The 12,984-nt window shown below is 45.0% G+C and overlaps 1 protein-coding gene across 5 annotated transcripts in view; it reads left to right on the forward strand.

Moving 5' to 3' along the window:
* The window catches only part of rerea (arginine-glutamic acid dipeptide (RE) repeats a), a 181,818-nt gene that overhangs the window by 84,956 nt on the left and 83,878 nt on the right, over positions 1-12,984 (forward strand). For all 5 annotated transcript variants that reach the window (XM_079496026.1, XM_079496030.1, XM_079496028.1 and 2 more), the window contains one exon: positions 12,676-12,746. In XM_079496026.1, coding sequence (XP_079352152.1) covers positions 12,676-12,746 — 71 coding nt within the window. The remainder of the gene's footprint in view (positions 1-12,675; positions 12,747-12,984) is intronic.

Below are 12,984 nucleotides of genomic sequence, written 5' to 3' on the forward strand. Positions count from 1 at the left end.
CACAGAGCAGTTTACTGTGAATCACAGCCCACTCAGATGTGTTGCTCAGCAGCTCATCCCTTCTTCTTCTTTCCACTGCAGTGTGGCTCTCTGAGACGCTGCAGGCGGCTGGCTGCCATAGCACGTCTCTCTCCTTCTCTCTGACTGGCTGGCTGGACTGCTTTAAAATGGAGAGAGTTAATAGAAACCACCTGCAGTCCCCCCCCCCCCCCCCCCCCCCCCGGGCCGTCAGTCCGCCCCCCCTCTCCCTTCTCCCCCTCTACCTCGCTCACACTCTCAACACAACATGGCTCCCTTAGCAGGCCCTCTAATGGTGTAATGACACAGCACGGTGTGGACGTCATCCCTTTTGTCAGCCTGACGGAGGTAAAGAAAAGAAAGCGACAGATTTGATTTAACCCATTCTGACCTGAGATCAGATTCTAAAAATGTCTTCTACATTCTGACAGTTTTGTGAAAAAGCTGTTTCTATGTCAGTGGTTCTTCGATTGAGCTTGTAGATCTGCTATTTTTCAATAGCTAAAGCATAACATAATGCTAACACCAAAAGGGGTTCCCGCTCAAAATGGGTTAAACACGTTAGGCGTTCTTGGCTGTTGTTGGGTTAGTTCAGTGTTCAGGCTGCTCTCTCTCTCAGTCCAGTTGGTTGGCAAACTTTTCAGCCCCAAGACCCAAACTTAGAAAAAATACATTATTAATTAATAACAAGCATTATTTAATAGTGAAAATCACTGATATACTAGCTCACAACGTGCCGTGATGTGTTGTGAGCTTGTAGATATTTTCACTATTTCTTAAATTATTCTTCAACTTTAGATTTTTCTTCGTTTGCGAAGTTGTGAACATTTCAGAAATTCTTTAGGTCTGTTTGGAAATCTTTTGAAGTGAGATTTTTTCTTTCTTTGCAGGAAGCGTTAAAAACGGGATTATTTAATCGCCGACCTGTAAAAATGGCTCCCGAGTCGGGACCCCCATTTCTACAGGTCGCGATTAATTATCCCGAGTCGACGACCCATTGTCTGTGAAACTGCAGTGCGCTAGTAGTCCATTGTGCACAGAGAGAGAAGGAGATCACTGGCCGCGGTCCCGGAGGATCACCACTTGTGTGCATGCATGTACTATGGGAGCCTATGTGGAGGGCATGTGTGTCGAGGTGGACAGCTGGCACTACTTGCTGCAGCCACCGCAGAACCCTAGGGAGTGTGAGTGTACGCGTGCTTGTGTTCGTGTGTGTTCACGCGCACGCGCGGCTGTGTGTGCAACGGGAGTGTGTCTGACATACACATGTAGCACTAGGCAACCGGCCGTCGCACCTCCCCCTCTCCTCTCCTCCGACTCAGATCCAGAACTTACTGCTGGCAGCCACAAGAAACAGCCCCTATCCTTTGACTGTTCCAGTCTGTACCCCACATCTCTCAACAAATGATTGCCTTTTGATCAGCTCAAGTAAGTCTGTTATGGACTTGAGTTTCTTTTATACGGAGCAATATCAATTTCTTACCGCTGCCAAACAGGCTATAACACTGTAATATATACTAGCCACAATAAAGTAGGATAAGGAAGTCACATTTGGTTGTATTTTACATAAGTCCCCTTGTCGGGAAGACAAAGGGGCCTTAAAACAGTTCCAGGAGTACAGTTTTAGGCTTTGTGGTAGAGATTTTATGATCTATTTTTCTCATGTTCAGACTTTCTTTTTTTGTTTATTTATTTATTCATTGTTTTATTTAACCAGGAAAGACACATTCTTGGCTGTTGTTGGGTTAGTTCAGTGTTCAGGCTGCTCTCTCTCAGTCCAGTGGTTGGCAAACTTTTATTTAACCAGGAAAGACTCATTGAGAATTAAAATATTTTTTAGCAAGAGTGACCTGATATGACCAAGATATGGAAGCGGTGCAACCTGAACACATAAAGGTTCCCCACAAACACGCCACTATTTACATGGCATCCAATGAAATCATGGTCATAAGTAATACATTGGGAATAGGCCAATCAACCCTTCATTAGACCAAGCACTATGGTGTCGTGCTCAGTCAGAAAGATGCGGTCTAAATCCTTAACGGCCAGGTGGAGAACGGGACATCCTCCTGTAGTCTGCATTAGCTTTGACGGTCACATTGGGAGGTCTGGCCTTTGTCTTCCAACTAACCGCTCTATTCATCCAGGTTGCCTGCAGCGCCAGACACAGTATAGTATAGGTCTACCTGCATGATCTGCATCCATCTCATCGCATTAAGCTTCTCTAGCCAGGTCAGCAAGCAGCAAAGGCTTAGCACTGACAACGGCTGACTGTTGCTTTCCATGTTCTCTCTCTCTCGTGTGTGTGTGTGTGTGTGTGTGTGTGTGTGTGTGTGTGTGTGTGTGTGTGTGTGTGTGTGTGTGTTTACATACATACTGCAGTGGGGCACGCATGCTTGAGCAAAGTTAGGCTACTTCCAGTCTGTGACTGTAATGGATAATGGCGTAATGACCGACGGTGACGGTGTTGTTTCTCCTGCGAGATGGACTCCACGCAACTAGCAGGAACATTGAAATAACAATAAAAGCTTTTAGCACGAGGCCACAAGCCCAAGTGATTTCTCTTCATGCCGCCATGATTTGTTTGTATAACACCGCATGCACAACACTTCTTCTGTCAGGATGTGATTTCTATTTCCACACACTACTGCTACTTGTGTCCGCGTGTCCTGACTCCTGCACAGGGGACAGCTCTGAAGTAGCTTGGTTCTATGACTCCTGCACAGGAGACAGCTCTGAAGTAGCTTGGTTCTATGTCCTGACTCCTGCACAGGGGACAGCTCTGAAGTAGCTTGGTTCTATGCGTGTCCTGACTCCTGCACAGGGGACAGCTCTGAAGTAGCTTGGTTCTATGCGTGTCCTGACTCCTGCACAGGGGACAGCTCTGAAGTAGCTTGGTTCTATGCGTGTCCTGACTCCTGCACAGGGGACAGCTCTGAAGTAGCTTGGTTCTATGCTGTGTCTGCTGCCCGTCCTGTTTAAATCAAAAGTACCTGAAGAACATTCTGTGATTCTCTGTTTGTTTTTTTTCTGGTTTGGTGAACACTTTGGAGCCATGCACCGTCATGTTGATTTTATTGTTTACAGAGTTGCTTTGTAATTGCTGTGTGTCCTGTCCACGCATCCGCTTTCTATGCGCCAGTGCATGGGTGCCACCTGCGCATTTACCTTTTTGGCATGCTGTGTCCACGGCACACATTATTTCGGGGGGTCGCCAGATTATTTTCTGAATTTTACTCGGTTAAATAGGCCTAATTCAATAGAAGCACAATTTTGTTTTGAGTCTTTATGTGTGCAAGAAGAGCTTATTCACTGACGTGTCAAAGGCAAATACAGAGCATATGGTGTTGCTGTATGTTTATGTGTCCCAATCAAACCAAGATTGAATCCACCTGTTGTGTTCCAAAACCAGGCCCAACCATCTCATTAAAACAGGCAACCTGTAATTTTACTATAATGTTTAAAAAAAAGTGTGAGCAGCCGTCCCAAGAAACTCTTAATTTCCACCCGTACAGTTGTATTGTGGAGTTATATTTTGGTTTGTAGGTGACATGTAGGAGACATGGCCAAAGTATTTGTGGGGTCCCCAGCCCAAAAGGTTGAGAACCCTTGCAGCAGGCTATGATACTGTTAAAATCGCCAACGCAGGAGTTGCAGAGTAGCTTGCTCCATTGTGGTGCTTAATGCCTGCATTTGGCTACTTTTTTCAACATGTCATAGTTATTGCATGTTTGAGCACCCACCGGCAGAAATGTAAATCGGTGGCCTTGATTATTGAGATGTGCCCTCACTGCCCTGTGCCCATATTGTTTCCACTGTTCTAATTTGGTTGGAACACCAAATCCAGAGTAATCTAGTAAGAGAGTAGCGACACTATAGCGTTGACTCCCATTGTAACAATGGAATGCGGAAGTGCTCAATGGGATAGTTCCAGCCATAGGAGCAATGTTTGGAACTATAGCCCATAGGCACCCGCTTTGCGGCGAGATCAAAGCGTGTCGCCGCTCTTACTAGATTACTCTGACCCAATCATAATGGTGGAAATGAAAAGCTGTATCGCAAATTCGCAATACAATGCTGTTGCTTCGTTGCTGTCCATGACAAGGAGGTGATTTCCCGTTGAAACTCTTTGTTCAATAGATGAACTACCTGTACAACACAGTCACGTGTCATTCATTTACAAATGTTGGTTCACTTAACACAGGCCCATGTGAACACAAACCGGAAAATGCAACAATGTAACAACTTGGTTCTTGTGAACGCCACCTTTACAGTATGATCCCTGTTTGTTTGAGACAATGTGTGCGGGCAAAGTATTGCCATTTGTATTACTTTAGACTATTTTGACTATGCATATTTCACTGAGGCTACTGTTCAAAACTCTTTGAAAAGTATTTTGTAATTGTAACTGGCAGTTACGAGTTTAACGGTTCCAACTGTCACATCAATGCTTATTGGTGCGTGTTTCATCCGATCCATTTTTCATGCCAGTCTCCGGTTCTTTTAGCAGTTGAATTTATTACAACTGGAAAAAAATGGCAAACTGAAGGACAGATGCGCATGCACGGCTTCATATTTTTGGCTGCTTGTTATGATCACTATATTGATTTAGATTGCTACATCTCATTTGTCTCTTCTGGAAATGTTCCCTCACTTGGTGCTTGTAGTTTTAAAGATAATGTTGCCCACCATGTCACACCAGTTATACTTGGTCACAGTCATTCAAAGACACATGCATGCAATTATGGCAGGTCAAAAAATGTTGTTCTTATTTCTGTTTAACTTATTTGGTGTTCACTACAACAAAACAATGGGAACCAAAATGGAAATTAGGCTTGATTTTGTTTTTTGTTTTTTACATTTATTGTAGTATAGACTCGACATGGAATGGTAAACTATTCTGCCAATATCTGGTCTGTGACATTTTCTTTCCAACACTGTTTCTTTTTTTATTACGTAGTTAATATACCCACCCAGTGATTTGAATACCCCCCAACCCTAGTTTGTATGTTTCACTTCAAAGTAGACATAACAGGATTCTCAACATTTACAGCATGAAACACATTGTAATGAATTGTATGGAAACGTCTGCATCTGCATTGACATCTTGGAACCTGTCTACCCCGTGTTATAAATGGAAGTCTGTTTTCAGTTGGTAAGACTATCGCAAAGAGTGGTAATGAGTGTTATGAAGCCTTATAAATGCATTATAATGCGTTATGGACACAACCTTTATTAAGTGTTACCTGGTAGCAATGTGCTGTTCCGCTGAGCTTATAGTGCATTATGAACAACGCTTATAACACTTCATAAACATTGCTATAAGTTGTTATGCATAATTATAAAAACAAAGTCTCATGAAGCCATATAAGTGCATTATAAATAATGCATTATAAATGTGCTTATAATGCATTATGGACCCAACCTGAATGTACAGTCTTACCAGCGTGTTCATTGTTTCATTGGGGAAACGAACGACGTGCCCATTGCTCATGTCTTTCCAACATAATGAACTAATAAGACGGGCGTTCAGGTGTCCAAAACTCACAACCGGTAGGCTACTGTACTCTGTACCAGTGAGTACCGGACCAATTATTCAAAGTTTCAAACACTAACAACAATATCCTTCATGCATGTAAGAAGGCTATAAGTGAACCATTATTGTTTTGTCGCTCCTTCCACAAGCGAACATAACGGCATCATGGCGTCCTGCCATTGTAGGCAGTATAGTAGCATTATAAAATGCAGAATTTAACTGCACACCAGCTGTTACCATAGGCAACAAGGTCAGTAATGCCTGTAATTCATTATCTGTGTTGAATTAACCACTGGTATTCAACAATTATTGTGGGTGTCTGCATCATTATGTCCAAAAGATTCCCACCTGTCCACATTATATAGTGCAGTGGCAGAGTTTTCAAAACGGGGACAGCAGTGTTTTAAAATGTCTCTGTTTTTGGGGATGAAAAACAGCCCATTAGTGTGGTTATTATAGGTGCAAACCTAACAAAGGTTAGGTTGTCGTAATTTAGCTGCAGCGTCAGATATAAATGAACAATCAGGATTTTATAGTGTAGGTTGGAAGCATGATTAGCATAGTGCTACCCCCCCCCCCCCCCCCCCCCCCCCCCTCCCCTCTATAAAGACCACTTGTCAGTTCATTTTCCGTTCCCAGTCAAGAAAACACGAGGGACAACCCTGTGGAGCGGTGTTATATCGAAGTATAGCAGTGCAAATCTGTAGAGATCTTTTATTTTTTCCCTTTTTTAAGGGCCTTCTTCTCTCTGCTATCTCTCCCCACGCGAGAGGCTCTGGGAAAAGGGCTTTTTAGTGAAATCCAACCACCTGCCGACTGCTAAATGAGAAAGTGTGGGCTAGCTGAGAGGGAGAGGATGGAGGGCTGGGGGGGTTGGGGGGGCTTGTCAAAGGGCCTCTGTTCTCCCCCAGGAGTCCAGTCAGCTGTAGGCCTGCCCTATTGTAGAGAGCTAGATGGTATCGCCTGCCAGGTATTTCCCTCTGCTTTCCAGGGAGGCAGAGGAGGGGTTGGGGGTGGCTGCTGTCGGGGTGATGGAGAGGGGACAGGGAGTGGAAAAAGGGGAAGAATCAGCGGGAAGAATGCGAGGAGTTGCTAATCCAGGAGGTGGCGGGGGTTGGACAGGACTTGCTCCAGGAGCCATAGGGCCTCTCACTGCTTGTGGTGAAACCACCCGCCACGCTAAGCACACCTGCCCAGCAGGAAGTGACACAAGGTGGCCTGGGTCATCAGGTGCTCTCTCCCCACTGGAGCTCGGTGGTGGTGGTGGATCAGTAATGATACAATAGCGTGTTCTCTCTCTCTCTCTCTCTCTCTCTCTCTCTCTCTCTCTCTCTCTCTCTCTCTCTCTCTCTCTCTCTCTCTCTCTCTCTCTGTCTGTCTACCCCCCCCCCTCTCAATTCAATTCAAAAGGGCTTTATTGGCATGAGAAAACTTTTTACATTGCCAAAGCACAAGTGGAACAAAACAATCAAGATACAACACTATATGTATAGTGTACGTATAAATATTGAATATAAATAAGAACATAATAAAGGTGTAAACAGATCTGTCTTACATTAACACTTTGCTTGTGAAACTATAAAAAGCATTGTGCATATTCATTGTGCATTGTGCATATAGTCAGAGATAGTTATTCATCCATATAGGAGAGGTTAGCTTTATTCTTTTGAAAGTTGACCGCAGTATTTAAATGTTTTTGCATTCACTTTGTATAAAAACATTTGCGACAAGTAGCAGCATTGAATTAAAGTTAGTTGCTCTGTTAATATGAACGGTATTTCTATGTACCGAGGTCATTTGCTGTGTATGGGTACACACATGGATCTGTATTCCTTAAGGTGGTTGTATTCCATTTGACATCCTTCTCCTGTCACAGCAGCTCACAAATCATGCTGCTGTGTTTGCACAATGTTGTACTTCACCCAACAGATATTGGAGTTTTTTTGGGAGTTCTCTCCCTGTGTCTAGCCCCCCCTACACACACACACACACACACACACACACACACACACACACACACACACACACACCCCCCTGCAGTTCCATTATCGCATTCCTTTTGCTCTTTAATTTTAGGATCAGTAAACTCGAGGGGTTGGTGCAGCTTTCCTAAAGGCTTGTCCTACACTGTACCGTGTGTGTGTGTGTGTGCGCGCGCATGTGTGTACAGTGCATGCGTGTACAGTGCACGCGTGTACAGTGCACACGCGAGAGGCTTTGAGCCGAGTTCCCCTTTTAACAATGCAGGTGCGTCCTGCCTCATGGCTCAACACCCGCAAGCATTGCTTAGGAATAAAAACAGCCCTCTCTGTTTTAATAAGTCTGCCATGCAACCTTAAAAAAAACCCTTCATATTCCTGCTGTGTTATGCTGAGCTCATGCCTTCCCCCTTCCCCTCTCTGTTTACAAAACACTGTTTTGTGTGTCTGTGCGTTACTTATTTTTCTTCAAACATCATCATAAAAGTACAGGCAATTGCCGAAGTACCCGTCTCTTCCTCGCTTCTCCCCTCCTCTTCCTCACGGTTCACCACCGTTTTCATACTGCAGCAAATTAAACGGCAACTTATTTGACACACAGAGAGAGTGGAGCTGGAGCATGGAGGGACTCCGTTCCCTCACAGAGGCTAGGTGTGTTTTAGATTAGACATGCTTGGCAGCCATAGCAGAATGGCTGGCTGAACAATGAGCTACAGCTGGGAAGGAGTTGGTAGGAGGTGGTGAGGGGGGGGATAAAATGGCGTCGTCCCACACCTCCATGAATATTCTGCCTCTTTAACGCAGCACACTGACGACGTAATTGGAGAAACGATGGCTGCCAGTGGATTTGGTTTCAATAGAGAGCTCAGGTTTTGAAGAGCTATATGATTAGGTTTTTCCCTGTGCTGTAGTATTGAGCTTTCTCTTCATGCTCTCCGTCTTTCTGGGTGGCGGTCGATAGAGGATCTTTGCAGGGAGGGGTATATGTGCTTTGAGTGAGAACGACAGAAAACGAGAGAGAGGGAGGTGGAACTCGTGGCCACTCAGGGGAAAAAAGGCTCTCTTCTACAAAGGGCCTGTGGCTCTCCCTCCTATATCACAGGGCGCAAACAGACACACGCACAAACGCACGCACGCACACACTTCAACCTAAATCACCCATCGCCCCTCCCCCAACATGGACCCTTCTAAAAAAGAACGAAATCCTTCCCTCCCCTTCCACTTCTCCAGTTGAGTGAGGAGACCCACTTCCAAATGCACAAAATGGCTGGAATGTTTAACAAGCCAGGCAAACCCTGGAGAATCTGTGGCCCCCCCACTCACGCACACACACACACACACACACACACACACACCCGTCTGACTGAGCCCCATTGCTTCCTCTGTTTAAGAGTTTGAACCTTGTCCCAGCGTTTTCTTTCCCATTCATTTAGCCTGGTGTTTTAGTCATTTCATAATGCCCTTGAGGTAACAGACTGTTAGCGCTGGGGATGAATTCTAAATGTGCTCTTTTGGCGAAGGAAGAGAAAATGTTGTCTGAATGATTAAACCAGCCTTCCCTTTTAGTTCTTTCTTAAACCACCTACCGGTATCTCTCACTTTTCTCTCTCTCTCTCTCTCTCGCTGTCATGTAAGCTGCTGTACGTTCTTTGTACCTGTTGGTATGTACTCTGCTGCGTAGATGAGGGGTCTCTTTAAATCTGGTGAGGTGAAAAACCCTAATTCCCCTGATTTGACTCCATCCAAACATGTCATCTCATCTCATTCAGATTAGTCTCTTGTTCTCTGGCCCCCTTTCTCCTCCTTTCCCCCCTGGCCCCCTCCGTCCCCTTGCTTCCTCTCTCTCTCTTTCTCTCCTCTCCACACACACACACACACACACACACACACACACACACACACACACACAGTGTCGCCCACGGGTCACACAATAACACCAATGGATATTTTCATTCATGTTATCTTGTAAATGACTTCCAGGGATGGTGTTGAGGACGGAGAGAGAGAGGGGGGGGGGGGGGGGGAAGGCAGGGAGGGCTTAAGTGAGAATATACATGCGTCACTCAGAGAACCAGCAAGAGCGATAAAGTCCCCCTCCCATTAGAATATAGCTCATTCATCCCCAGCAGATAACAGGCCCAGCCTGGGGTCGGACACACACACACACACACACACACACACACACACACACACACACACACACACACACACACACACACACACACACACACACACACACACACAGCCTCTCAGAAACAAAGCCCAGGGTGACACACACACTCTCTGTTTCTCTCTCTCTCTCACACACACACACACACACACACACACACAATGCCCTCCTTCACTACAAATGGTATCTGGGGTGTCAAAGCTATTTAATATCTTGCCCACCCTCTCCTCCAAAACTGCAAGCAGGCAGATAAACCTCAGCCAGATCGATAACTCTGTTGACACAAACAAATAAATAACAGATGATGCCTCTGTCAGCCACTGAAAAGCTAGCCACACGTCTTTTTGTTCGCGAAAGCGCAGCTCAATCCCTGAGACCGTATCGCTAGTGCTCGTCTTTCAGGAGAGAGCAGTAGCCTATTCACTCTGTGTAAGCCTAGCTACTGATAGCTGCTACTCTTCTGCCCCATTTCTTCTGTATCTTCATTCTAGGATAATATTTTCCCCAACTCCTTCTTGTATTCCTAACTCTTGGTTTCTTGTAGTGTTGGCTGATGCATATTGCTGTATCAAGTCTGCTTGCATGGGAGTGTTTAATGTATAAAACCGATAAAAATGTGATGTCCGTGTTAATGGTAGCTTTAAGGCGTTTGGTGAAATGAAGCTTACAGATTGACTGCTGATAGTTTTAGTGTGTTGTTGTTGTTGTGTGTTTTTTTGTGTGCGTTTGTTGCTCTATGCTTCATGCAGTGGTTTCCAGACTTTTTAGCTCAAGACCCAAAAGAGAAATCGGACCAGATCTTTGCCCCGGAATCTCTTTGGTTATGTTTATATTATTTATGACATTCTTTTTGAAAGATGTTTGAATTTGTGTTCAACTCATGAAAATGTGTGAATATTTGTGGACATCTTTAGGAAATCTGACATTAGCGTTATGTTATACTTTAGCTATTGAAAAATAGCAGATCTACAAGCTCATAGCACGCCACCGAGTGGCGCGCTACGAGCTTGTAGGTCTGCTATTTTTGAAAAATCGTAAAAATGCGGCACAAATCTTTGAATATATATTCTTTCAGAGCGAACGTTTTTTTAATTTTGACGTCGGGCCTAAATGGGTTAAAAAAAATAATAGGATATTCACCTGCGACCCACAAATGGGTCCCGGCCCACCGTTTGGGGGGAAAAGGTGCTCTATAGGTTGGCCAGTCAGTCGTGTCACTGTCTGCCAGTGGTGGGTAAAGGGCAGCTCAAACCACCCTTACACTGATTAGAGTAAGTGGTGTCAGCCCTAGCTTTATTAAATGCCTGCCATTTGAATGGACTGTCCTCTTTCAGTGATCATCAGTTTGATATAGTCTTCACACAATTAAGTGTCTGTTAATGCTATCCTGCTCAGCAAGTAAAGCTGTCTCTGTTGCAGCTTTCTTATTAGGTATATACAGTATCAATATCAATCAAAAATGTATTCAGTTTGATCCTACTCCTGATTTTGTTTGACTCATCCGACATCTATGAATACAATCAATGCCATCATGCTGATTTAATGTAAATAAAATAATATCCCACTACCAGTACGCCCCATATGCACCAAATGTGTAAAAGCATAATGTCCACTTTATTGCGCATGCAGACTTGCGCAGGAATTGTTCTTACTTGAAGATTTTTCAGAGCACGTTGGGGCCTCAGGTTAGAACATCTCTTGGTTGCTCTCTTTGTCTGCCATGCTTTGGTGTAGCTTAGTGCTTAGAAAGGCCGCCTGGTAAGTCGAAGGTCACCGGTTCACCTCCTGACCCTGGTCTATGTGTCGAAAGTGTCCCCGAGCACGAAACCTAACCCCTAAATGTCCCGCCCCGAGCGCTCATCACGACCATCTGAGCAGCAGCCATCAGCTGAGTGAAGCAGAAACAGATTTCTCCCCCCTGAGGGATTAGCAAAGGACTCCCTCTACCTTGTACGGTGTTTTTATATTGTTGAAAACGGATAGCAGTCATATACGCAGGACCTTTTGCCTTTCATCGTTGTGTGTGTGTACTTGAAGCATACTCCAATAATGTACCAATCACATTTTATAGATATTTCCCGTGGACAGGTCGTATAGACAAAAGAAATGACTGCTGCGCAGAGTATGCAGTTTAATTCCACCCCTTGGTTCTTCCTGGAAGCTACACTGTCAGGCTTAGTCAGTAGCAGTTTGCCTTGTGCAGTTGAAAAGCTCCCCCCCCCCCCCCCCTCCTGCTCTCTTGAACAGAAGTGTCTGTGTGTTTTTGTCCTGTGCAGCGTGAATGTTTTTGTTAAGGAGATGAGGGTTCACGACCTGGCCATACCACCAGTCACATTCAATTTAACAGCACAGCCGGCCCAGGCTGCCGCCCATTCACACACACAATGCACTGGGGGCCATGGAGTACACTCGCAAAGGGTTATGTAATTTGGCAACATTTTAAGAAATGAGGAGGGAAAAGAGGGTGGGTGGAGTATTATTATTATATTTGTCTTTCTTTGGTCTAGTCACCTAAAGCACTTAACTGGACATAATATTGGAACGTTTGAACTTTGAAGTTGTCCTGTCATGGGGTTGGAGAGTTGCAGCGTCGGTTAAGTGGGGTTAAAGCCAGTATTGCTATCTGACACTCGCTGGTGTACAAATGGAGTGGAACAATAACATAATTCCCCTTGGGTGTAATGTTTGCTTTGGAAAAGGCAACCTTGTAGCGCTCCAAAAGTCCTTAATCCTATTACTCGCATTCCAATTGAATTTGACTCAAGAAGTGGAGGGAAAAATGTATTTTCAAAAAGAGGTAACACCACACACATAATATATTACCACTCTGTCATCTCTTTGCCGCGCTGCATAAAAACATGAAAAGCCTGAGGAAGTGGGAGCATGTTTCTAATGTGTGTTGTCTCTCTCTCTCTCTCTCTCTCTCTCTCTCTCTCTCTCTCTCTCTCTCTCTCTCTCTCTCTCTCTTCCAGATTGTGTGTATATCGAGAGTCGGAGGCCCAACACGCCCTACTTCATTTGTAGCATTCAGGACTTTAAGCTGGTGAGTACAGTAGGCTTTTCCTTCCTCATGTGCCCCCCCCCCCCCACACACAACACACACACACACACACACACACACCATGTGTCTTCACCCTGGGCTCAGGCACCCACCTACACACCCACCCAGCCGCCGTGCTCACCCATTGCTGGCCTTATCTGCTAACCCTGCCACCGTTGTTTCCAGCGGCTTGGGAAAGCCACTTCAAACAGGTCTTTCATCTGCCATAATTGCCTGTGTG

The sequence above is a fragment of the Electrona antarctica genome, assembly GCF_951216825.1.
Source record: "Electrona antarctica genome assembly, chromosome: 2".
Taxonomy (NCBI): Eukaryota; Metazoa; Chordata; class Actinopteri; order Myctophiformes; family Myctophidae; genus Electrona; species Electrona antarctica.